Source organism: Anser cygnoides, chromosome 2 (genome assembly GCF_040182565.1).
Source record: "Anser cygnoides isolate HZ-2024a breed goose chromosome 2, Taihu_goose_T2T_genome, whole genome shotgun sequence".
Lineage (NCBI taxonomy): Eukaryota > Metazoa > Chordata > Aves > Anseriformes > Anatidae > Anser > Anser cygnoides.
In genome coordinates this window covers 1,466,717-1,491,427 of record NC_089874.1, presented here as the reverse complement: position 1 = coordinate 1,491,427, position 24,711 = coordinate 1,466,717, and the positions used below count along the sequence as shown (strand labels likewise).

The window sequence follows — 24,711 nt, the reverse complement described above, 5'->3', positions numbered from 1 at the left end:
GGGGATCCCCGGCCCGTCCCAAACCCCGCGTGCCCCGGGCCGGGCCGAGCCGTGCCGGGATTGGCCACGCCCCCAGCCCCGCCCCTCCCTCGGCAGCCAATGGCGTGGCGCCTCGCCCCTCCCTGCGGGGCCGCGCCGAGCCGAGCCGAGCCGAGCCGAGCCGGGCCGGGCTGAGCCGAGCCGAGCCGGACCGGGCTAGGGGAGCCGCAGCGAGCCCAGCCCAACCGAGCCGGGCCGAACCGAGCCGAACCGAGCCGAGCCGGGCCGAGCCGGGACGAGCCGAGCCGAGCCGGGCTGGGCTGAGCCGAGCCGAGCCGAGCCGGGCCGAGCCGTGCCCGGGGACGGCTCCGGGCGCTCCCCGCTCAGCAGCGGCCGCGGGGGGCGCGGCTCGGCCCCGCTCGGCCCCGTTCCCGTGGCCGCGATGCGGCGGGGCCGGGCCCCGCTCTGCCTCCTGCTGGCGCTGCAGCTCTGCCCGCCGCAGGTCCGGGGGGGGGCGGCCGGGGGGGGCCGGGGCTGGGTGGGTTTCGTCTCGTTCCTTCCCTCCCCCCTTCCCTTTTCCCTTCCCTTTTCCCCCTTTTTCCTCCCCCCCCTTCCACTTTTCCTCCCCCCCCTTTTCCCTTCCTCCCCCCCCCCTTCCACTTTTCCCTTCCTCCCCCCCCTTTTCCCTTCCTCCCCCCCCTTTCCCTTCCTCCCCCCCCTTTTCCCTTCCTCCCCCCCCCTTTTCCCTTCCTCCCCCCCCTTTTCCCTTCCTCCCCCCCCTTTTCCCTTCCTCCCCCCCCTTTTCCCTTCCTCCCCCCCCTTTTCCCTTCCTCCCCCCCCTTTTCCCTTCCTCCCCCCCCTTTTCCCTTCCTCCCCCCCCCTTTTCCCTTCCTCCCCCCCCTTTTCCCTTCCTCCCCCCCCTTTTCCCTTCCTCCCCCCCCTTTTCCCTTCCTCCCCCCCCTCCCCCCCCCTTCCACTTTTCCTCCCCCCCCTTTTCCCTTCCTCCCCCCCCTTTTCCCTTCCTCCCCCCCCCTTTCCCTTCCTCCCCCCCCCCTTTTCCCTTCCCCTCTCCCCCTTTTTTCCCCCCCCCCTCCCCCCGTGGGAGCAGCCGCCCCCCTTCCCCCCCCCCCGCCCCGTCCCCATCTGGCCGCAAGCTGGGACCCGGGGGGGGCCCCTCGGGACCGCCCCCCCCCAGCCCCCGCCCGCCGGGACCCACGCGGGACGCGGCGCTGGGGGGGGCCCCGGGGGCCTCAATCGGCGCCTTTGTTCCTGGGGGGGGGCGGCTGGGGCTGGGGCATGGCCCTGTGAGCACCCCAAACATTTTTTTTTGGGGGGGGGGGGGCTCGGAATGAGTTTTGGGGCTCCGCGGTGCAGGATCCGTCCCTGAACGCGGGGCGGGGTTAAGGGGGAAACTGAGGCACGGAGGGAGTTGGGGGGGGCACCCAGATTTTTTGGCCCACCCCCCAAAAAAAATAACCCTTCTCCCCGCAGGTGCCGGCGCGCAGCCAGCAGTGCCCGAGCGGGACGTACACGGAGGACGGGGAGTGCTGCGCCTCCTGCCCCCCCGGCTTCGGGGTGGCCGTGCCCTGCGGCCGCGCCAACACCCAGTGCGAGCCCTGCGCCGAGAGTGAGTGCCCGTCCCCATCGTCCCCGTCCCCATCCATGTCCCCATCCCAGTCCCTGTCCCCATCGTCCCTGTCCCCATCGTCCCCGTCCCCATCCATGTCCCCATCCCAGTCCCTGTTCCTATCGTCCCCGTCCCCATCCCCGTCCCCATCCCCATTCCCGTCCCCATCATCCCCCTCCCCATCCATGTCCCCATCCCAGTCCCTGTTCCTATCGTCCCCATCGTCCCCGTCCCCATTCACGTCCCCAATGTCCCCATTCCCATCCATGTCCCCATCCCCAACCCCGTATCAGTTCCCATCCCAGTCCCCGTCCCCGTGCCTGTCCCCATTCCCATCCCCATCCTTGTTCCCGTGCCCCCCATCCCCATCCATGTCCCTGTCCCCATCTCCATCGTCCCTGTCCCGGTCCCCATCCCAGTCCCCATCCCCATCCCTGTCCCCATTCCCATCCCCATCCTTGTCCCCGTGCCCCCATCCCCATCCATGTCCCTGTCCCCATCTCCATCGTCCCTGTCCCAGTCCCCATCCATGTCCCCATCCCCAACCCCCTATCAGTTCCCATCCCAGTCCCCATCCCCGTGCCTGTCCCTTTCCCCATCCCTGTCCCCATTCCCGTCCCCATCCTTGTCCCCGTGCCCCCCCGTCCCCATCCCTGTCCCTATCCCCATCCCTTTCCCCAACCCCGTATCAGTTCCCGTCCCCGTCCCAGTCCCCAGCCCCGTCCCCGTCCCCCCCCCACGAGCCCCGCTCAGCCCCCTCGCCCCCCTCTGTCTCAGACCGGACCTTCTCGGCGGTGAGCAGCGCGGTGGAGCCGTGCCGGCCCTGCACCCCCTGCGCCCCGTCGCAGCCCCTCGCCCAGCCCTGCACGGCCGCCCGCGACGCCCTCTGCGCCGGCCGCTGCGCCCGCGGCCATTACCGGCCCCCCGCCGGCAACGGGACGGGCCCGGGGAGGCCGTGCCAGCCCTGCCAGCTGTGCCGCGAGGGCTACGGCGCCGTCCGGCCCTGCGTCCCCACGCAGGACGCCGAGTGCCGGCCCTGTCCCCAGGGCTTCTACTCGGAGGAGCGCAGCGCCGAGGCGCCCTGCCTGCCCTGCCAGCCCGCCTGCGGGCCCGGCGAGGTGATGATCCGCGCCTGCAGCCGCCTCTCCAACACGCTCTGCATGGGTGAGCGCCCCCAGATACGTGGCCGAGTTCCCCGGTGCCTCAGTTTACCCATCTGTAGCCCCAGGGTGCGCGTGCCCTGCTCTGCGCGCGCGGCAGATAAAAACGCCACCCGGGTGCGGGGGGGGGTTCCCCCAAAGCCCCACACCCTCCTGGGGCTCACGTGAGTTTGTGGGGGGGTGGCACCGAGGCACCGAGCCCCCTCTGAGCCCCCCCCCAGAGCCATGCTCGCCCCCCCCCCCTCCCGGGGGCCACCGTCACCCGGCAGCTGCCGCCCCGCGGCTGTCATCGCGGCCCCGCGCGCGGAGCAGATGCTCCCGGCAGCACCAGCACGGGGGCTTTGATGTGGCCAGGAGGGGATGGGGGGGGCCTGGTGGGGCCGGGGTGGGGGGGGGGGGGGGCCCTCTCTGTTCCGTTCCCCCTTCCAGAGCTGGCTGCGGTTTCCTCCCACCCCAAAACAGCGTGGACCATCCGTGGGTGCCGGTTTGGGTACCCCCCAGCCCGACCTGCCCCGTTCCCAGGGGAAACTGAGGCAGCAGAGCTGGGTGGGAGGGGGTCGGATCATTGGGACTCCCCTAATCTGGGGCTGGGGGGGGGGCTGGGCTTTATCCCTGCAGAGAAGGACCTGCAGATCCTAAAGCGGGCGGAGGGGGACCCCCAGAAGGAGCCCCGTCAGCGGCAGCCGGTGCCGGGGGGCAGCGCGGCCCCCACCGCCTCGGCCGCCTCCTCCGAGTTCATGCTGCCGCCCCCCGAGGACACGGGCAAGGACATCATCCCCGTCTACTGCTCCATCCTGGCCGCCGTGGTGGTGGGGCTCCTCGCCTACGTGGCCTTCAAGTGGTAAGGTTTGGGGCCTTGGGGGGGGGTTTGTGCAGGGGGGGGAGCAGGCGGGGGCGCCGGGTGACGCCCGTGCAGCTGGCACACGTGCAGGCAGAAGCAGCAGCTGGCCAAGGCGCGCGCCGGGGAGCTGGGGACGGCGCCCGAGGGCGAGAAGCTGCACAGCGACAGCGGCGTCTTCCTGGACACCCACAGCCTGCAGGAGCCCCACCAGCTCGGCAAGGGTGAGCAGCGTCCTCCCCCCCCCAGCCCTTGGGGACACCCGCCCTGGGGGCGGCAGTGGGGTGCAGTTGTCCCCCGATGTCGCTTTGGCCATCCCGGGGGTGGGGTTGGGGAGCACCCAAACCCTGGAGGCATCTGGAAGGGGTTGTGGGGTCCCGCGGAGGGGTCGGGGTGCACCCGGATGGGGCTGGGGAGCGCCCGTGATCCGGGGACCACCCCAGGTGGGGTTGGGGCGCAGCGTTAGGAGCACGCAGATGGGGTCAGGGAGCAGCCCCTGGAGCCGGAGAGCACCCAAACTTGGGGAGCATCACCCTGGCGCGGCACCCGTGCCTTGAGGAGCACCCAGATAGGGTTGGGAAGCCCCCTGGGGAGCACTCGGATGGGATTTGGGGACACCCATCTTCCTGGGGAGCACCCTGGTGGGGTGAGGGCGATCCTTGCAGGGGACAGCACCCAGATGTGGTCGGGGAGCACCCACGCCCGGGTCCAGGAGATGCCATAGGAGCAGAAACGCTGGGGTTGGGGGGGGACGGGACGACACACGCTGCTTTTCGGGGTGCCGATGCTGACCCCCGCCCCCCCCCCCCAACCCCAGCACCCCGTCCCGAGGGGCGTCCCTACGGCGCGGTGCCGCCGCAGCGGCAGGAGGAGGTGGAGCGGCTGCTTGAGACCGGGGGTCCCGGCGGCGACTGGCGCAGCCTGGCCGCCCGCCTGGGCTACGGGGACGAAGCCATCGGCGCCTTCGCCCGCGGCCAGGCGCCCGCCCGCACCCTGCTCGCCGCCTGGGCGGCCACCGAAGGGGCCACGCTGGAAGCCCTCTGCCTGGCCCTGGCCGCCGTGGGACGCCAGGACGTGGCCGAGCGCCTGGCGGGGCCGGGGGACGCCAGCTCCATGGTGTGAGCGCCCCCCCCCCCCGAAAGCCATTTGGGGACACCGCGAGGATTCGGGGGCGCCGAGAGCCCGGGGACGCTGCCCGCGGCCCCGCGGGGACGGGCGAGCCCCCGGCCGCCAGCAGCTTTATCGTGCCGTGTATTCTTTTTTAAGCCGTTTTTGTACTTTTTTAGGAGTGTCGGGTGGGGGGGGGAGTGCCTTTTTTGTATTTCTGGGGAGGGAGGGGTGCATTAAACAGCCAGACGTGCCTTGGTGTCACTCGTTTTGTCGCCGGGACGCGTCCCCTCCGTCCCCGTGTCCCCTCCGTCCCCGTGTCCCCCCGCTCCCGTGCGTGTCCCCCTGCCCTTGGGGCCCTGGGGGGGTACACGAGGGGCCAGGAGGTGGCTGCCCCAGCACCCTGTGGGGTCTGTGGGGCGAGGAGCGCACGGGGACCCTCTGGGGCCGACCCCACGGCCCCCCAGGCTCAGCAGCACCAGGGAGCCCAAATGCCAGGAGCACTTCTAGCCCCAAGGCGCCCCTGGGTCACCCCAAGCTGCTCCAGGACACCAAAACCCCTCCACCCCCGCTGCTGCCCCTGCGTTTTGGGGCTCACAGGGGTGCAAAAAGGGTGACGGGGGGGGGGGGGGGCCCGTCCCCAAACGGGTAAGGGCTGCTGAGGAGGGCCACCGTGTCCCCTGCGGTGCCACCAGCAGGTCCCCTCAGAGGAGCCACCGCCACCCTTCGCCGCCTCCTGCGACACCCAGCCACCTTTTCCAGGCCAGGTACGGTGTTGATTTCATCTTATTTTATTTTTTTTAAATTTTTTTTACATAAAAAGTTCAGTAAAAATTGAATAAAGTAAAATGATTTAAGCAGTAAAATCAATCTTATCAACATAGCACGAGGCCTGCCAGAAATCCAGGGGCAGCCTGTTCCTGAATATTTACATGAGAACAGATTAAACCTTGCAGAACAAAAACGAGGAAACAAACAAACAAACAAAAAAAAAAACCCGAAACTATCCTTACAAAGGGTTCCCGTGATATCAGCACGTGTTGGGCTAAAAGCGAAAAAAAAAATAAAATAAAAACGAAACAAAAAAATTATCAATATATTCACATATACGTTAAAATATAATACAGGTCTTGGTGACACAAGATGCGCGCGGGGAGCGCGCCGAACAGCACCGCCGGGGTGGGCGCCCGGGTCAGCCTGGGGAGAGGAGGCGGGGGGGGGGGGGGGCGGGCTGGGAAGAGCGCTCCCACCCCGCTCTTCCTCGGGGGGGCCGTGGGGACAGCCCTGCTTCTGCAGAAATTCACAGGTCGGTGTCGAATCGGGAGTGGGGGGGGGGGAATCCGACGGCCTCCGGAGCTCGGCGGCCCTGGAGGGGTTGGTGGTGGTTTACTCCAAGTCCGTGTCCTCTTTGGGTTTGTAAATGGCCCCGAATTTCTGCATGTACTTCTTAATGTACTCCTTCGTTTTGTGTTTCACATTCTCGTTGCACTCCAGGTCCTCCGGGTTCTTGCAGTACTTCAGCTCCTTGTTCATGACGCCGTGCGTCAGCTGCGGAGGAGAGGCGGGTCAAGGAGCGGCCGGCGGCACCGCGCGCACCAGCGCCTCGCGTGCTGCCCTCCCCGGCGCCTTTCTTAAAGCTCCCCCCTGGACGAACAGCCCCGTTTTCCCTTCCCTCCCTCGTCCCAAACGACCCTCCGGAACGGGGAGGGCTGGCGGCAGGCCCCGAGCCGCGTTACCTTGCGTGCCAGGTGCTTGAAGTCCTCCGTCGTGGTTATCCGGCCGACCTTGCAGTCGGGCTTGCGGTAGGGGTTCAGGCACTGCACGATGAACTGGGACATCTGCGGGCGGCGAGAGACGGATCAGCGCCGGCCCTCCGCCCTGCTCCCCATCCCGCGGCGTCAGGCCGGGTGCCACCGCGGGCATTTCGGTGCTGGGATGCCCCGAATCAGCCCACGCCGCGGCCCCGTGCCGCTGCCCCTCGGCGGCACGGCGCCCGCTCGCAGCGGTGACAACCCCCGGGGGCCCTGGGGACACGCACCTCTTTCCTGAAGACTTCCTTGCTCTTCTTAGCCAGCTCGCTCGACGTGTCTGCCTCGGCTGTCTTGGGCTTCTTGGAAGACTGGAATGGGGAGGGGAAAGGGAGATTAAAAACGATAGCAGAAAAATTAAAATAATTAACGAAGCTTCGCTGGGCCGGCTCCAGACGCAGGCGCGCGCGGGCGGGCGGCAGCCAGCTGACGGCGCGGCACAGCCCACGCCCGGCCACCTCGCCTCCCCCCCGAGCAGGGAAGGCCGTGACGGCACCGCCGCGCTCCCAGCTTACCCACCGGGGGGGCTGCGCTTCCCCTGACCTTGTTTTTGGGGTTGGGATGAGCTCCAGCGCCAACAGGGCAGCCAAAAAAGCGCGAGTTCAGCAGCACGCCGCGTTACCAAAACCCGGGGGGGCTTCGCCACGAAGCCTGCACCCACGGAGCCGCAGGCACCCATCCCACCCGCCCACGTCCCCGGCGTCCCTTAAGCCTTCCCCGGAGCCAAACCCACGCACCCAAGGACAAATCCCCACCCCACCACCACCGGAGGGGCACGGCCGCGCCGCCCGCCTCCCCGAATCCGCCCCCAGCGCCGCGGGAGGAGCGGGGCCGCGCCGGGCCGACTCGCCCCTATTGTTTGCTCTGGGAAATGGCCGCACGGCGAGGGCTGGTTCTGGGAGATGAGGCTGGCCCGGGGAGGGAGGGGTTGAGCTCTGCGGTCTCCGTTATTAGCCTGAAATATGTTTAGCTGGAGGCGAGGGGGGAGGAATCCGGAGGGTTCACCACCACCACCCCCATTTATTTCGTGCATGTGAAGGCGCAATTACAGGAACACGAATCGGCGACCGTCTCCTAATCGTTGGCTCCGTGGCGCTTCATGCTGCCGGGCGGAAAGCGTTTGGTTGTCTGCAGCAGCCCCTCTCCATCCCAGCCGTGCCGGAGCGCAGCCCCCCCATGCCCGGCACGCTGGGCGAACGGTGGCACGAAGCCGGGGCACGGCCGGAGCCGGCACCCCGAGAGCCCCCGGCACGGGCAGCCGCCGGGGTGACACCGCCTGCGACCGTGCTGCGCCCCGTCCCGCTTCACCCCGGGGCCGCTTTGAGCAACGCTCGCCTTCCTTCGGCGCCGTAATCAAAGCCAGGCGCTCGGCTGCGGCGCTCGGCCATCCCAGGAACGCTGGCGGAAGCCTCCTCCTCCTCCTCCTCCTCCTCCCCCTGCCTTGCCGGCACGGCGGCACCATCCCGCCCCGCCAAATCCCAGCGGCTGCCCCGGCCAAGCCCTGGCCAAGCCCGGCACGGGCGAGCCGGAGCCGTGGCGGGGCGGAGGGGGTCCCTCCCGGGCTGGCCCCGCGCGGCCCCGTGCCGAGCTCGAGCGTCGAGCTCTGCCCTCAGTCCCTGGCGCTGCTCCCTCTGCCCTCCGGCCGCCCGCCCGCCCCCTCGAACCGCAGCAGGGCCCCACGGACGGACGGACGGAGGGACAGACGGACGGAGCGGCGCGTCGCACCGGGCGCCAGCCACGCAGGGAGCTCTTGGGAAGCGCCCGAAAGCAGCAGCAGGCTGGCGAAGGGCATTCACGGCGATGCTCCGCGCAGCCACGGCGGGCGGCAGGGGACTCCGGAGGAATTTCTGGCCGTTCCTTCGAGCGCTGCGCGAGCACCAAGCCCCCAGGGCGAAGGCGCCAGCTCCCGGCTTTAATTCCCTGCCTGTTTCACGGAGCGGGGCACGAACCTGGTGCCTCCCGACCCCAGCATCCCTGCGGCGCCCGGATCGTGCCGCCACCGAGCGACACCCACCCCGCAAACACAGCCCGCGGGGGCTCGCCCTACAGCCACGGGATTTCCTCGGAGGCTGAGCTATGGGGGAGCGACTTCTCCTCCTGCACAGCTCCGCGCTTTCCCGGGAGCAGCTCGGGAGCTTTTTGGGCTGCTCCGACTCAGAGAGAGCGAGACACGGAGAGGGGAAGGGCTGCCGAGGGGCAGCAGCGGCGCTGGGGGAGGTCTGCCCGCTGCTTGCGTAATTGCAAAATGTTTTTTTGGGTTTTTTTTTTTAAGCGTTTAGCACTTTAAAAAGCAGGAGACACTTCATCCCGAGGAAGCGCCCGAAGAACGCGCGTCAGCTCGCAGGAAGCAGGCCTTCGGGGCTGGGGAGCGGAGCCGAAAAGTCCCGCAGTAAAACCAGCGCGGGGGGGGGGGCTTCAATAAAACGCTGCCGGGGGCGCTTTTACGGCCGGGAGCTCTCCCCAGCGAAGTGAATTAGCGCTGGGCCGGCTCCGCTGGCCGCACATCAAAGCCCTCTCCCCTCCCTCATCCCGGGTACCTACATCAAACGGCTGCTAATGGGGAGCAGATGCCTTCGCGCCGGCTCCCCGCTCGGCACCGAGGGCACGGGAGGCACCGGGGAGCGCGGCAGCGCCCGGCCCCGCGCCGACGGCACGGCTTGTGGCGCGTCCCCGTGTCCCCGTGTCCCACTCTCGGCTGCTCAGAGTTGGCTCAGCCTCTTGGAAGGGGTCTGCAGCAGCAGGATGCGGCTCCAGGGGTGCTGAGCATTCGTCCCCATGAAGACAGGAGGGACCCGGAGCTGGCAAAGAGCCCTACGGGGCGGTCACACACCGGGGCCGCTTCCGGACCCCCCGAGTGCAAAACGAGATTTCGTTGGGGATGGCAGCCGGGGGGAGCGGGGAGAGGATCCCGGCTTTGCTTTCGGGCAAGGTTTATCTGCGAGCCCCCTGGGCGGGCGAGGGTCTCGCCGAGTCCTGCAGGGCTTGGCGAGGAGCCCGCAGCTCCTGGAGGATGGGAGGGAGACGCCCCCACGGCCCCCGCTGACGGCGCCCTCCCCAAAACGCGCGCCGTAGCCCCAAAACGCTTACGTGCGTTTTGCAGAGCCCGGCCTCTCCTCCTCCCCGCCCCGCCGGTTCCTGGAGGGTCTCCCTCTCGCCCAGGCTATTCTGGAAGCACAGCTGGCTATCTGAGGGATTTCGGGGCGGGGAGCAGGGAGCAGCCGGGGCAGCGCCGCTCCCCCGAGGGCTCCGGGTGCGCATTACAACAGGACCCGGCTGCCGCCCCGCAGAGCCAAAGCCGTGCGCCCTCGGCCCGGCTCCACGGCGGCGAGGAGCTCCCGGGCTTCGCGGGGGGGGGGGAGGCTTCAGGCAAAGGCTGCAGGACCCCAAACCTTCCTGGCCACGGGTTTCTGATAGAAAAGCGAAGTGCCTCGAGGCAGAGCTCGAGGATTTGCCAGCACGGGCGAGACTGGCACAGCCCACGAGGGAAACGCTCCCCAGTGCCCGGCGCCCACGGCACGGCTCCGGCCTCCCTCCGCGGGGACACATGGTGCAGAAATGGAGCTGGTGCCATCAAGCGCTCGAGCCCCACACACGGCCCGAGTCTGAGCAACTGTTACATCAGCCTAGAGAGAGGGTTTTTTTGTTGTTTTTTTTTTTTTTTCTTTAAATCATCCCAGCGCAGCCAGCAGCAGACACGCAGGGAGGTCGCAGACAACTTCCAGAGCAGCCTCCCCCGGCACGGCACGGCACGGCACGGCACGGGAAAGCCCCGACGCAGGCACCCCGCACGCAGGGAGCGTGTGATGGAAGCCAGAAAACCAAGCTGCGAGCGGCAGCCCCGGCGCTTCCCTCGGCAGGGGGGGGGAGGACACGAGCAGAAACAGCCTAAAAAAAAATCACCCAGGCAGGGCGCAGCCGGTGACCGGGGGGGGCATTTCGGGAAGCGGAGCCGGGCGAGGGGCGAGCTGGGGGCACCTGCGGCGAGCTGCCCGGGCGCGGGGAGGTGGAGCCGTGTTTTTGGCAGCTGGACCAAGGCTCCGAAGCGTGCTCAGGACCAGGCGAGGCCGCCCGGCCCCCTAAAAGAAGAGGAGAGGCGCCCGCAAAGCGCCGCCACGCCTCGCCCTCTCCCCTTTCGTCTGCGGCAGCAGCGGACGGAAGGCAGCGCGGGCGGCGGCGCCCCCCGCCAACACGCGCTCGCTCCTCCGGCGGCCTCGGGGGGAGGAAGCTCTGGGCCCACGCAGGGCCAGCGGATCGGGAAGCCCCGTCCCAGGCCTCGCCTCTCCTTCGCCCCGCGCCCTGGGTGCGGATCCCGGGCTCCGGCCATCGCTGGAAGCGAGCGGCGTCAACCCACGCCCGCTCCCTCCGCCGCGGGGACACGTTCGAGGTCAGCCGGAGCTCCCTGGTCCGAGGCGGGGAGCGCCCGGCAAGGGCTGGGGCCGGCTCTGCCTCTGCAGCAGCCGCGGCCGGCCGGGAGAGAGCACCCCAATAAAAAAAAAAAAAAAAGAGCAGGAAACCAAGCGGCGAAGCGCGACCCCGCTGACTTCCCCCAGGCTCCCACGCGTGCCCGGGGTCGGCGAGCGCCACAGCCCAGCACCAACGCACCCGCGCCCGCCCCGCCGGCTCCTGCGGGGACGGCACGGGGAAGGAGCTCCTGCCTGCACGGGTCAGTTGTGCAACAGCGGGATTTTCGTTTGGTCCTCCGGGGGGGGGGGGGGTCAGAGGATGTTACAAATTACAGGCGCTAATTGGCCTGCCCGAGCAGCGCCGCCGGATGATGGGTTCCCGAAGAACGCAAACCCCTCTGTTCCCTCCCCACTTTGATGCAAAATTCCCAATGTCAGCGTTTTTTTCCGACTGTTGGGGGCGGGATTCGTTTCCTTTCCCACGGAAAAACTGACGGAGGGAGCCGGCCCGCCGCCTTGCCGGAGCGCTCCCCGCGCGCGTCGCTCACGGCCGCAGCGGTGCCGAGGGCCGGGAGAAGCCAGAGCGGGGACGTGGCCCTCAAAGGGGCTGCGCAGGCGTCCGAGGAGCCTTCTGAAACCCATCAGGGCCACGCGAGCCCCTGGCGAAGGTGCAGAGGTCGCTGCGGTGGTTGCCCGGTGGAGGACACGAGGAGCTCCTGGAGCCGCCGCGGGGCGCGGCGGGAGGCGGCAGCACTGCCAGCAGCGAAGCGAGGCGCGTTCGGGAGCGGAACTGGGCGCCGCTGCTGCATCCAGACCTGGGACCGAAGGCTCCTGGAGCTCCCCGGGCCCCATCGCTGCCCTCCAAGACACGCACGGGTGGCGGGCACGCGGCGAGGGGACGACCGCGGTTATTCCCCGCGCCTGGTGGAGAGGGGAGCGGGGCGGGGAGGCGAAGCCGACCTCAAGCTCGAGTAGAAACGAAGAAGAAAGGCGGGGGTGGGAGGAAAACCCCCGTGAGGGCTGAAAAACGCCCCGGTGCCGCAGCCAGAGCCAGTCGGAGCGAGAAGCCCGAGGGATGGGGGAGCCCCGAGCGGCTCCTGCACCGAAACCCCGCTGCCGCCCGCGCTGCTCGCCTCTCGCCTGCGGTGCCGCGGGGGCTCTGCTTGGGGGTCCCGGGGTAGAACACAACCCCAAACGCCTCCCAGGGCTTTCTCTTCCGTTTGAAGCAAACAATGCGACCGTGCCGCTCCTAAACCCCGCGCGGGCCGCCCGGAGCAGGGCTGGGGGTGTAACGACCGGCAGCCTCGCCACGCTGCCGCCTCCGTGCCCGCGCACCTCGACCCGGAGCGAGGGGAGATCAGTGCCTGAGGCTGGGGCGAGGGAAGAGGAGAAATACTTCCTGAGCTGCTCCTTGCGGAAAGGTGATGGTCCGTCCCTGCGCTGAGGTTAACCTTTATTCTAACAAAAAAATGCCTTATTAAAAATCTTTCTGCTTGGAGAGCCACGGTTAGGACAGAAATACAGCAGCACGGGCGTGCGATGAGGCAGATCCGCGGTTACCATCACCCAAAGGTCTTCGCAAGGCTTCAGCCTGCCCTGGTTCGACCACGGCTCCTTCCTCCGAGTCCCTGCAAAGCGCTGCCACAGCCCGAGGCTGCGCCGCCTGCCAGGGAAATGGCAACACGGGACAAGAAGGAAGGGACACGAGCAGAGCTTTGGTGGCACTCACAACCCCGAGCCTGCCAGGAGCATCCCTCCGAAGCAGAGCGGGGCTGGAGGGGATGGCAACGATGCTACGGAGGGAAAGGCGGGCTGGGGTCGGGGAGGAAGGGGAGCAGGAGAGGGCAGCGAGGGGAGCAGAGGCTGGGGAAATCCAGAGAAATCAGGAGGAGAAGCCTGCGCCGGTGCCCTCCCGCCACGCAGGGCGTGGGGAGATGCCACCAGGAGATGCTCCAACGCTGCCGGCCTCTCCGTGCGCTCCAGGAGGCAAAAGCAGGTGTGAAGGAGCGAACAGGTGGTGCTGAGAGGCGTGCTGCGCACGCTCCCGAGGAAATTAAATACTCCCAGCGCGAGTCTCCGCCGGTCGCTCGGCGCGAGCGGTGCCTCGCCGCCGGGGAAGCCCCGAATAGCAGCGGCAGCTGCCGGCCCTCCAGGCTGGAGGTTTGACCCCGGAAAAGGTGCGGGGTGGGGAGAAGGAGGAAAGAAATGCGAGGAATGAGGCTGCAGCTTCAGCACACGGGGCGGAAGCTGAGAAAAGCGTCTCTGTGGAGGCGCCGTACCGCCAGCAGCGTTGGGGCCGAACGCGCGGGGATCCGGCGCTGCTGCCACGACCGAAACCCCAAAGCCCAGAGACGGCGCAGCCCGGGAAGAAAAAGAGTTAAAGCTGTCGAGTGAGCAGAAACACATCGCCGTACGGCAAGACGTAGCCTAAGGTCAGCCAAAACTGCGTGTCTGGTGTTCATTTAGGAGCGAGGTACGGGCGGCTTCGGCCAAGTTGCGCACCTGAAGGCAGGGATCTCGCTCCCCGGCCAGCTGGAGACACCAGGCTCACGGTTTTCCTCCCCTTCGCGCGGCCACGAGGGCAACACCTCCCAGAGAGGAGCCCGAGCCGTCCGTGCAGCCGCCGGGGTAAACCCGACCAGCTCATCCGAGCTTAAATACAACCTAAAAAGCTCCTCGTGCGACGAGCGGAGGGCGTTACCCCGAAGGAGCCGTCGGGCTGGCACCGCTGAGACCCTGGAAGTCTGCACCCCGCTGCCACGCACAAGCCCGGGGGGATTTCTCCCTCGAAGAGCCCAGCTTGCTCTCGCAGTCTGAGCCATCTGGAGCGCCCATACAGCTCCCCGAGCTGAATTTTTCATGCTAAGCACAGCCACGGCACCGCAGCACACAGCCGCGCTGCCAACTCACGCTCTCGAACGCGTTCCCCGAGAGCACCTAAAAAACCCAGCAAGGCACGCGTGTGTGGGCTCACCCCCTCGGGGACGTGACCGTCGGCTCCGTTACACCCCGGCGAGGTCCCGAGGTTCCCCGAACGGCAGCAGGGTGCGAGAGGCAGACCCGGGACAAAAATCATTACAGGGCTCAGGATTCCTCCGCAGAGCCGCAGAAGTAAACACTCAGCGGCGGAGCAGCCGTGCGCCAGGTCTTAGTTCATTCTCTAATTAACTGTTTTACGGGCAGATAAATATTTGCAAATAATGTCGCTTAAGTCGGCTCTCCAGGAATCCCGGCTCAAGCGCTCGGAGGCGTTGCAGGGATTGCATTAACCCTCGGGAGCCTGGCAGCAGACGGGACCGCAGCAGAGCAGGGAGACGTCGCCTCCGGTATCCACCACAAAACCAGTCCCGGGTCTGGGCATCACCGTCCTGCCAAGAGCGTAAAGGCTGGTGCAAAACGGCACGGCTGGAGAGGTGCGGGATTGCTCCCGGCGTCACAGCCCGATAAAACTGTGCTTTCCATGGCTCTCCTCTCTTCCCCGCTGCCCTCGAAGGTGGAAGCAGGAGAAGAGTTAACAGCTGCAAAGCCTTGGCTTTGGGCAAGCTCTGGAGGTCACGGAGAAAGCCTGACCGCTTGCGTTTTGCTGAACCCGCTGTGTGCTGGCGGCATTTCGCTGCCTACCTGTAACAAGCCCCAGTTCCGTGCCCACGGAATATCTCCTAGGGGCTTAAAAACCAGCTCCGAAAGCGACAGCACGTGCGGGGAGGTGCTTGCAAAGAGCCTGCCCCGCGGTGCCAGGCCGGGGCAGCTGGGTGCCACCCAAACACCGCACGCCCACGGCACGGTTTGGCAGCTGCTGGGAGATGGGAGCCGGGGACGGGACCTGCGCCCCCCCCGAGGAGGCGCAGGCAAACCTCCTCCTGCCCAGGTGCTCGGGGAGATGCGCCCAGCAGCCCCACGAGGCGCAGACGTGAAGGCGGGATGTGGCTGCTCCCCCGAGCCTGCTGCCAAGAAGCACGAGGGTCTTCGGCAGCACAGCCCAGGAGGAGGGGAGAGCGCCACGAAAACCTGTGCGCTCTGCTCTTCGTCAGCTGAGCCGTACCAGGGAAAAACCGGCAGCAAACAAAACCAGGACTTTTTGTCCTACAGCACAAAAAAAGGCCACGGGCAGTAAAACCATTCCAGCCCGTCTCAGGTCACTGCTGCCCCTCTCTCACCCTCGCAGCCCCCAGAGACCCCAGGCAGCCCCCCGCAGTTTGCTCCGCAGAACGGGGCGCAGGATCGCCCACGGGGACATCGCGACGATGCCGGCGGCGCTTCCCTCGCTGACCCTACGCTCACCTTCATCGGGTTTTCATCGTACGTTGGAGTCCCGAGGTCCATTTCGGCTTCGTGTTCAAGGCTGGCGTCATCCCCCGGGCTGTCCCACGTCGGGGGGTCCCACTGGGTTTGCCTGGAGAACAAAGAGAGCGCTGTCACCGCCCCCCGAAGAACCTGGATAGGTGGATGGATGGGTGGACGAATGGGTGGATGGACAGACGGACAGATGGGTGGATGGATGATGAGCAGCTCACCCATAATTCAGGAGAGGTTAAGGAGCATTTATCCCAGCATGGATCTGAGCTGAGGGCGCTCTGGCTGCTCACCAGGCAGGGCTAGCACCGCTTCAGCAGGAGCAGCTCGGGTGAGCAGCAAGGAGGCACCACGGCTCGCTCCGACCCGTCACGCCAACGATGGGATGTGATGGGCCATGCTCACGCAGGACGGATGGAGAGAATTGGGATGAATATTCTCAGGCTGGAAAAGGTCAGCAAAGGTGTGTGTGCTACTATTCTGGAGCCGAGGACATCTGCAAGAGGGGAGCGGGCAGCCCTCAGCATGCGGGAGCAAAGAGAGGACGGCGCCAGGGAGCAAGAAGCACACCGGGGGAGGAAGGCGGCCAGGAGAAACCAGAGACAGCAGGACAGATCGCTGCCACTGCGAGACTTCGGGGTGGTGCTGCAGGGCACGCACGGGTTCCCAGCAGGTAGGAGGGCTGACTTAAAAGCAGACTAAACAAAAGGGATGAGAAGAGAGGAGATCTCCAGCAGCCCTTTTTAGGTACGGAGGTGACCTAACACAGCAACTATTTTCCATCTCCGAACTGCGCCTGCGTGAAGCCGGGACGTGTACTCCTCTGCATGGGATAAAAAAAGTGGAGGTCCGCTTCGAGTCGCTCGTCTGAGCTTCTTGGGGTTTCTGAGCTGCGTTCAGAACCCCTGCCCTGCTTTAAGGGTTTTTACTTTTTAGGAAATGCTGTGGAGAGGCATCAAAGTCTGCCTGTTTCAAACAGCCCCGTGTGCTTCAACGCACTGCTTAGTTCTCCAGACACTACTTAATACACGTGACGGCAGACGACTATCATTTGGCTGCTGAATAAAACAAAATATTCAAATCAGAAAGCGCACTGACAAGTAAGATCTCCTTCCCTCTCCTGGCCTTGCCCGGTCTGAAGCCATACAAGAGAATGATTTACAGAAATCTTCCCGCACGTGTTCCTCTGTGACCCACGAGTGGTTTCTGGTGTGACTGCGGAGGGTTGGCGAAGGCAGCATTCCTCACCGACAGGTAAGGCTCAGTTGCGTCTCCGCTTCCAAACCACAGCTCAGCACAAACACTTTTTTTTTAATTTCCTGGGCTTGGAAGGGCTCCTGTTGGGCTGCTGGCACAGCTCTTGATGCTTAAGGGAGCAGGAAGGAGCGCAAGCAGGAGGCTGAGAAGGCTGATGCAGAGAAAATGCTTGCACGTAACAGTAACTGCACCAAGACGCTGTCAGGACTTGCAGGGAAATACTCGGGCTTAACCCTTTAGACAGGCGAATTCCCGCACAGATCTCACTTGAGGTTTAAGTAAAAATTGAAAAAAACGTATTCAGAAGTGTAACATTCAGGACATTGATCTATGATACTAGTTTAAGGGGAGTTCTTAGGTGCTCATCCAAACATCGTGCCTTGCAGAACTGAGCACAAAGGTATGGGCAAAGCACTCGGCGCTCAGCTAGAACCGCATTTCTTGCTGCAGGACAGCCCAGAGGTTTGGAGACGGAAAAAGCGAGGGTGAGAAGAAACCCTCCCTTTGATGCTGCACACCACTAATCACGGCTGTCCCCGAGCACGCCCGGGCTGCCAGGGACCTCGCGTCCGTACGGCATTCCGTCCGCACAGCTCCCAAGGGCTTGAAAAGGCTCCGCAGAGCAGGGTTATTTGCCTGGCACCGTCACCGAAGCCACACGGGTATTTTAGGGAGCTGGAGACGTACAAGGCTCCTCTATCTGCTGACTGAGGGTCTGTACCCGAGGCTCTCAGCGGGGCCGGGAGCGAAATGCCATTCCAGCAGCGCACGTGGCACGGGGCAGCTAACAAAAGGAACGTTTTTAAGCCAGTGATGGGAACAACAGAAGATTTGAAAAGAAATAAATGCTCTGTAGCAAAGGATCCGTGCAACCATGTCCAGAAGCACAGCCCCATCTGCCACACGGGGTGGTGACTCCAGAAGGACTCAGGTGAGCTCGGAAGCCTCCAACCTGTCCTTATTTCCGAGACACACGAGGCTGAAGGCATCGTTTGCATGGAAGTCGTTTGCAAAGCATCAATGTAATCATCCCGATGAGCCTGACACGTGTGGTGTGCTGCCCCGTGCCACCGCGGCCGGCTCTCTTCCACCCGCTCCATCGCTTGAGCGAGCTCAGCCCCGAAGCAGCACGACGCTTCCCTCGTCATCTCTCCCCTCGTTATCCCTTCCCTCGTTATCCCTTACCTCGTTACGACGTGGTAGTAGTAGATCTTCCCCTCGGGATCCCGGGCTGTTTTCCAGTTGGGCGGCAGGACGATCGTTTTGGGTTTCGGAGGGGACGGCGGAGGCAAGTCCAGGAGGTTATTGCTCACCACAAGCTCTGGCTAAAAACAGCAAAGAAGTGATGGAAAAAGAGGGGCAGCAGTGCCACAGGGCAGAGCAGAGCAGCCCTGTCCCCCCCGACAAAGGCTTTGTTCAAGGTAAAACCTAAAAAGTGTTGTCCCGAGAGCTGACAGCATAATGTTTCGCTGCCTGTTCATCAAAATGCCCCTTGTAGCCACTTGCTCGCACCCCGAGCTTCTGAATACAGCCACGCTGCCACCACTGCTCTGAAATCCCCCAAAGCAGCACACGGCACAAAAACCAGACCATCACTTCGGATGGAGGGGCTGCAGCAGCAAAAGCAGCCCAAACTGCCCCCAGGTGCCCTCGTGCCGCCCATACAGAGCCTTCCTGGGTGTGCTGGCCCAAGAGGGATCCCCGAGGGATCAGAACTGGGCTCAACGCCCCCAAAACCCTCCCACCAGCTGCCCCCAGCCCGCTGGAGGTGAGCAGCCCGCGCGGTGCCAGCACGGTGCTGCAAGGGAGCTCCTTCAGCGCTGCCACTGCTGTCACAGCACCCTGGGGGTCACCCAACGCCCGAGCCCCCGTGTACGAACCCCCCCCCGTCCCTCCTGGAGCCGTACCTGCTGGATGGGCTGAGGCTGCCCGGCCGCTACGATGGTGGCGACGGCGGTCGGGGGCTGCACAATGACGCCCTGCGGGTGAGCCGTGTAGATCTGCTGCCCCTGGATGTACTGGAGGCCTGGCTGCGCGTAACTCTGAAACGGAGCACAAGGGGGTTGGGTCAGCGTCGGTCCTGGGAAGCCCGGGGTGAAGGGTACAGCGCGGCTTCCTTCGCTGAAAATCCCACCGTGGAAGGAAAATGAAATCTACCCCTACCTCCAACATGCAATGAGCTCCTACAGAAAAAAAAAAAAAAAAAACAGTGATTCCGACCAAAACGAGGGATCTTTGAAACCGTCAGGTGTGAGAGGAAGGCAGGAGGAACTCGAAACAAAAAGCTTTGGGCACTCCACTCGGCCTCACTGCCACACGCCTCGGTCTGCTCTCTGTCCAAAACGCAAAAAGCCCCAAAGATGGAAAAACACAGCAAAGGAAAGGTTCAAGAAAGCCCCCCAAAGTGCTTGAAGACCTGGACGTTTTCCTCTCCAGGTACCGAGACCCAGAAGTTACAGGGAGCTTTGGCACAGCCTCTGTCACTGCCTCCCCCGTGGGACGGGAGGAAGGAAAGCGAGGTTGGGTGACGCTGAGCGGTGACGCTCAGAGCCGTAAGCCAGGAAGAATTCGGGGAACAAAAGAAAGGCAGTTTCACTTTTTTCTTTTTTTTTTTTTTAAGTAGTCTGAGACCACGCCAGCACAGCGCCTGCCTGCCGCAGGGACACGGCGCGGGGGCACCGCAGCCCGTTCCTCCAGCTGCAGGAAGGAATAATCCTGCAAGCACGAGCAGCACTGACGAGTAGCTGTGCTGAACTCGTCGGATCCTTTACTTACAACCTGCAACAGAAAACGGATGGGTTTTGTCTTACTGCTACACTTCTGCCGTTAACCTGTGCGTCCCAGGGAAGCCTGCATGGCTCCCTCCTTCTGCGTGCGTCCAACACTAATAAACCACACGCCGACACGTCCGATCGGCGCTGCTTTGTGCCCTCCTGGGGAACCCTCGCTCCTGTTATAGGGAAAGCATTTGCTTCTCGTTTGAATGAGTATTTCAAGGAAAATGAGAGCTCATCCTGCAGCATTTCCAACACGACGTCGTTTCGCTCCTCAGAAAACCTGCCCACGGGCCACGGAGGGCAGCCCAAGGAGCCACCGGTGCCTCGGCTCCCCAGAGTGGCCGGGGCAGCCCCTGCAGCTCCAGCAGGCTCCAGCTTGGGTGGGCAGCAGGACCCCAGAGCAAGATACACCAGCTGGGAACTCAACACGGATCATCTCCGCACCCTCGCCGAGCAGCGGTCCCGATGCCGTGATGCCCGCCTGTGCTAACCCCCGATTTACGGAGAGAAAGGGAAAAAGTTGCCTGCTGCGTTAAGGGGAAGAAGTCTCGTGTCCCTAAGGACTAAGGGAAGGTCGCACCAAAACGGAGCAGTAGGAACCAGTGGCTGAGGCTGGATTCAAGGAAATGAGCTTTGTATCATGAGGTCTGTAGCCCTAAAATGGCCCGGGTGTCACCTTTGGGAAGAAGGGGGCATCGGCAAGGTGCTGTCCGGCTGCACACTTCCTCCGGTAAGGAAGAGAAAGAGGGCCGAGAGCGAATTTCTACACAATTCCCAGCTCCAGGCTGAGCCCGACTGGTGGGGACATGTAATTCAAAAGGAAACAGAAGCCAAAGGCTGGCCTTTTTCAGCCACCAAGAACTTCCAGACCCCGCGTCTAGCAGCCTGCTGAAGGCAAGCTCACCGCTCGCCTTTACTGCCTACGTGTTCGGTGCCGGTGGAAGCTCTAACCAACAAATACCCGCTCAGCGCAACCAACGACCAAAAATAACTGGGCACGACCTGTGTAAACGGGCTAACAAACATCTCTGCCCGGCTGCGAACTCCTGCCTGGCCCCGGCGGCTACGATATGTTGTGTTTGTATACTGAAAACAAGCCGTATAAACGGGTTTTTCTCAGCCCCTTGGACGGGATTTTATCTCCACGACGCAGCCGAACACCAGAGGCAAGGCAGGATGGCCCCAGGCAGACACGAGCGAAGGGTGACCACACGAAGTGTTTCCCCTTGCAGGCTGGCACCGTTCCTTTCGGGGGCCATTTCGGGCCACGCTGCCTCTGAGAAGGTCACGTTTTCCCCCCGGGGGGGGGATTACCTGTACAATCGGCGGGGTCGTCTGCGAGTACGGGGACGTCACCCCGTAAACAGTCTGACAGGTCTGTCCCTGGTAATATATGGCTGGCTGGGACTGGGCTGGCGAGTACTGCTGCTGCACCGCCACAGTCTGCTGGCTCGAGTCCCACACCCCGTAGCCCTGGCCCTGCACCGCTCCCGCGGCGGGCACGGGCAGGACGGCCACGTTGGCTTCCTGGTGGACCACGCTGTCGCTTTGTGCTACATACTGCGGCGGCGTGACCTCCAGCGGCGTTGCTACATGTTGGACTACTGGTACCGGCTGGGGGGCCGGCATGGTGGCTTCCACCGAGTGCCCGACCAAGGGCTGCGGGTGCTCGTAGGCCGCCGGCGAGCACATGGAGTCCATGGTTGGGGTGGGCAGCAGCACCTTGCCGGCGTTGGGGTTGCTGGGGTCCACGTAAGCCTGCATGGGGTAGCCGGGCGGGTAGCCGATGAAGCTGTGGTGGGGCGTGCCGTAGCCCATGGAGTCGTAGGGAAGGGGGGAAGTCATGCCCAGGTTCTGCAGCTGCTGCTGCTGCTTCTGGGCCTCCCGCTGGGCCACCTCCTGCTCGAACAGCTTCCTGCGCTCCTCCGTGGACAGCTTGTTGCGATCCTTGAGCCGGACTTTCTTCTTCGAAGACGCTGGCGTGTCATACCTGGAGGGGAAAGAAAAGGTAGCGCCGCGTGAGACCTCCGCAGGCCGCGGGTCCCGAGCAGCAAGGAAGGGGCCGCTGCTGACGGCGTGCCACAAACGTGCTACGGCAGCAGCGACTGCTCCAACCGCTCGGTTTTCAGCTGCCTGACCGAGCGTGGTGAGCCACGGAGAGGAGGAAGAGCCGCTGGTCCAGCTGCTCGGCAGCAAGACGCCCGCACCCTGCCGCTGCCGGAGGTCCAAAACTGGAGCAGAACCAGCCCGGGGGACCCAGCGGCAGAAGGGGGGGGACAACATCCACCAGCCCGTGGGCCAACGGGGAACCCAGGGGAGAGTGGAGAAGCGAGGAGCCCTCCGGATGGGCTGGGCACCACTGCTCCAGCCCGAGCAAGGCACCTTGGACAAGAGCACGGAGCGATTCCCCCAACGCCCGCGCCGTCGTTCCCTTGGTGGGCTGCCCGCGTCTCATTTCCTTTTATTTGGCTTTCGGGGCGTGAGCACGGCTCACCCGGGGACCGTTTTGAGCCGTGCCCCGTCTCTCCTGCTGGAAGACTGAGCCCCGTTGTGGCGGAGCCGCCGGGCAGCCCCCCCGTGCCGCAGCCCCCCCAGCTCCGACGTGCAGACGTTACTAAGAACAATGGAATGGCAAGCAACACATTGCTGTTTAGAGTTATGCTATTTACTAGACCGCGGTTTTAGCTTAAAAAATAATAAAGTGTGGATGTTTTTTTTGTTTTTTTGTTTTGGTTTTTTTTGAAGACTAAGAATTTTCGTCCTGAGATGCAGAGCAGCTGGAGGGATTTTTCCAAGGAGTTAAAAAAAAAAAAAGCCTAAGGACTTTGATCAGACCTCAACCATGGAAAATTTCAGATCAAAGGTAGATATTTTGAGAAGTTACGAGTGTGGTAAAACAGGGATTACAAGCAAAAATGGTTTGCAGCCATAAGTATAATGGATTCTACAAAGCATCCCGTATATGCTTAATATCCTAACTCCGTGTTCATGTGCTGGGTTCACATATCAAAAGCACATTGCTACCAACACACACACTTAAGATGTTCCTTCGTTTCCTCACATTCCCAGAGTAGCTGCGAGCATCTGCTAATGTGAACCTCATTGACATGGAGAGTTTAATTTAAATAATTCAAGTCCTTCCTGGCGCCGCCTCGGGAGTTTACATGAGAGGCAGCTCGCGTGAAGGGGCAGGCAGGAGAAAATCGAGGACCCAGCGCGGAGCGCGGCGCGGCGCGTTCATGCAAACCCTCTCCCCTGGTTTTTGTCCGCTCCGATCCTTCGTACTCCTTCTCTACCTCTTCCTCCCGCGCTCACGTCGCTGTCCCGCTGTGCTCTGAGAAGTTCAAGCCTTCCCTTCCAACAAAGGGATCAAACCTGGGGCACGCGCGCCACGAAGGGAACAGGGGTGGTGGTGACTTCAGAAGGGGTCAGAGCTTCCCAAAGCTCCGGACGTGTAGGGTCCTTCAGGCACTAACTGCTGGGATCAGGGGTAAAGAAACTACAAAATGCTGGAGGGCAGAAACTGTGTGTTCTTAGGGAATTTTATGGGTTTGAGTCTGTCGTAAAGGTTTTTAATACTTGAAAGTGGCCACGGTATGATGGGCGTCCAGGGAAAGAGAGCTGTTTGGTGTCAGCACCACTGCGGGAGCGCTCACCCCCTCCCCAGTGCTCCCACCTCGCCTGCCAGAGCTGCTTCTGCTCGTCCCTGGCTGGAAAAACTCCCCGCCACCCAGCCAGACCTGCTTCACCCGAACACACCGCTCGCTTCGTCCCTCTCCCCACCTCCTGACGCACCGCAGTTTCTCGGCTCTCTCCACTTCTGCCCCCAGTCGTCCCCGGGGTTTCCATCCCCCGTAGGGATAATTACAGCATCGTGGATTTGTCTCTGATTTTCTTACCAGACATTTCAAATTTTCCCAGTAAGCTCCCTACGAGGACAAAGTAGGCTTGCCTGGCTGACTCACCAGCGATTGTTCCCTAATTACTACGTTGCTTCAGATCCTATTTAAGAGGGACAATAGGAAACTGCCTTCTGTAAAGGAGATCCCTTGGTAATTGCACCACCTTTAATGTGATCTGAAGTCTCCCTGAAAAACAAGACGCATAATGTTTTCCTTTTCTTAATTAATGAAGAACTGTCAAGCAAGGAAAACCGGCAACCCACGTGCAAGGGAAACAAAAACAGTGAGAGTGGAAGCGCCACCGGGGTAACAAACAGCGCCGGGTCTGCACGCAGCAGCTTCTCTGAACACGGTGCCAAGTGCCACGATGGGCGTGCTATCTGGTTGCCAGCCTGTTTGTGGAGCCGGTGTTCAGAAAGAGCTTTCTGCTTTTAAATGCGCTGCAGAGAACAGGGGCGGCCCCAGGACAGAAGTGGCCCCGGGACAGAGGGGCATCCTCACCCGGAGCACCTCCAACCCACCCGGAGCATCGCCGGCTGCATCGGGCAGCCGAGCGCTGACGAAGCAGGAGCAGGAGGCAGAACAACCCCAAGGCCTCCAAAACCACCCTGCTGCTCCTCCTCGGGGAAGGGGAGCGGGAGCAGGGGGGGCGGTGCTGCTCAGCATCCCTCCTCCCAGCACCTTTCAGCCGGCTCGCTGCTTTTGGGGGGACGTCCGCGTGGTGAAGGAAGCTGTTCTGTGCTAGAAATGCTGCTTGGCTTGGGTGCTGCTCGTCTTCGTGCAGGTGTGGGCTTGCTGCAAGCTCAATTTTACGATTAAAATGTGTGTCCCAGGTACAGCGGGGATAGGCGATGCAGGGCGCAGGCTTGGAAGGACTCTGAAAACCCCTTTACCTGAGCCTCCTTCCCCCATTTCTGAGAGCCACGTGTAACTCCCTCTAACACCTAATTCCCCAGAAGGATAAAACCACCTCGTGAAGATGAAGGTGCGCGTTACCAGAGGGTCACCAACGCCAAGGAGCCGCACAGCCCCAGGAGCAACGACTGGCCGGGGAGCACAGCTCACCGCGCCCCCAGGTGAAGATTTTCCTCCCCATCCCTGCGTGCTTTTGGAGACCACCAGGGCCGATTTCCCCAGCGTTTAACCCTGGCAGTGCTCCCACGCACGCAGAGCTCTCAGACCAAGGTGACCGCGGCACCCAAACCTGTGCCAGCTGTGCCACGGAGGCCGCCCGAGACGACTTGCCTGTCCTCCGGCCTCTTGGTGCCGCGCTCGTACGCCGAGGACGGCGGGGACAGCGAGTCTCTGCGCCTCTTCTTCTCCTTGCTCTGGCTCTGCCGCTCGGGATCCCGCTCCCGGCTCAGGACGGGGTTCTTCGGGGTGGGAGTCTGATCCCTGTGGCCAGACGCCTCTCTCCCACGGTCGGCTGTTAGGGAAAACGGGTAAAAGGAGAGAAATTTTTTACAATTCAGCACGTTTCTCGCTCCCGTAGTTTCAGTGGCTCCTCTGTCTCGGCCAACAGAGTCTCCATTCAAGCAAATTACAGGTTGCCTTGTATCA

At 63.7% G+C, this 24,711-nt stretch overlaps 2 protein-coding genes across 6 annotated transcripts in view; one reads left to right on the top strand and one right to left on the bottom strand.

Annotated features, from left to right (window-relative positions):
• Nucleotides 1-131: 131 nt before the first annotated feature.
• Nucleotides 132-4,964, top strand: LOC125180955 (tumor necrosis factor receptor superfamily member 16-like). 2 transcript variants are annotated; one of them, XM_066991338.1, is made up of 6 exons: nucleotides 132-481; nucleotides 1,471-1,606; nucleotides 2,384-2,770; nucleotides 3,385-3,607; nucleotides 3,698-3,828; nucleotides 4,422-4,964. In XM_066991338.1, exons 1-6 carry the CDS (start codon nucleotides 422-424, stop codon nucleotides 4,724-4,726), a joined length of 1,242 nt encoding a protein of 413 aa, XP_066847439.1. In that variant the 5' UTR covers nucleotides 132-421; the 3' UTR covers nucleotides 4,727-4,964. The 2 variants fall into 2 exon arrangements, with proteins under 2 accessions (XP_066847439.1, XP_066847438.1); XM_066991337.1 differs by having other exon boundaries at nucleotides 133-481; nucleotides 3,683-3,828.
• A 515-nt stretch (nucleotides 4,965-5,479) lies between these two features.
• Nucleotides 5,480-24,711, bottom strand: part of SETD2 (SET domain containing 2, histone lysine methyltransferase) — a 64,152-nt gene continuing 44,920 nt past the window's right edge. For 3 of the 4 annotated variants that reach the window (XM_066991323.1, XM_066991322.1, XM_048053826.2), the window contains 8 exons: nucleotides 24,397-24,577; nucleotides 20,564-21,239; nucleotides 18,380-18,514; nucleotides 17,658-17,797; nucleotides 15,204-15,315; nucleotides 6,750-6,830; nucleotides 6,448-6,549; nucleotides 5,480-6,259 (listed from right to left, as the gene is read on the bottom strand). In XM_066991323.1, coding sequence (XP_066847424.1) covers nucleotides 6,098-6,259; nucleotides 6,448-6,549; nucleotides 6,750-6,830; nucleotides 15,204-15,315; nucleotides 17,658-17,797; nucleotides 18,380-18,514; nucleotides 20,564-21,239; nucleotides 24,397-24,577 — 1,589 coding nt within the window. In that variant the 3' untranslated portion in view covers nucleotides 5,480-6,097. Of the gene's footprint in view, nucleotides 6,260-6,447; nucleotides 6,550-6,749; nucleotides 6,831-15,203; nucleotides 15,316-17,657; nucleotides 17,798-18,379; nucleotides 18,515-20,563; nucleotides 21,240-24,396; nucleotides 24,578-24,711 lie in introns of those variants that run through there. The other variant, XR_007159916.2, reaches the window with a different exon arrangement.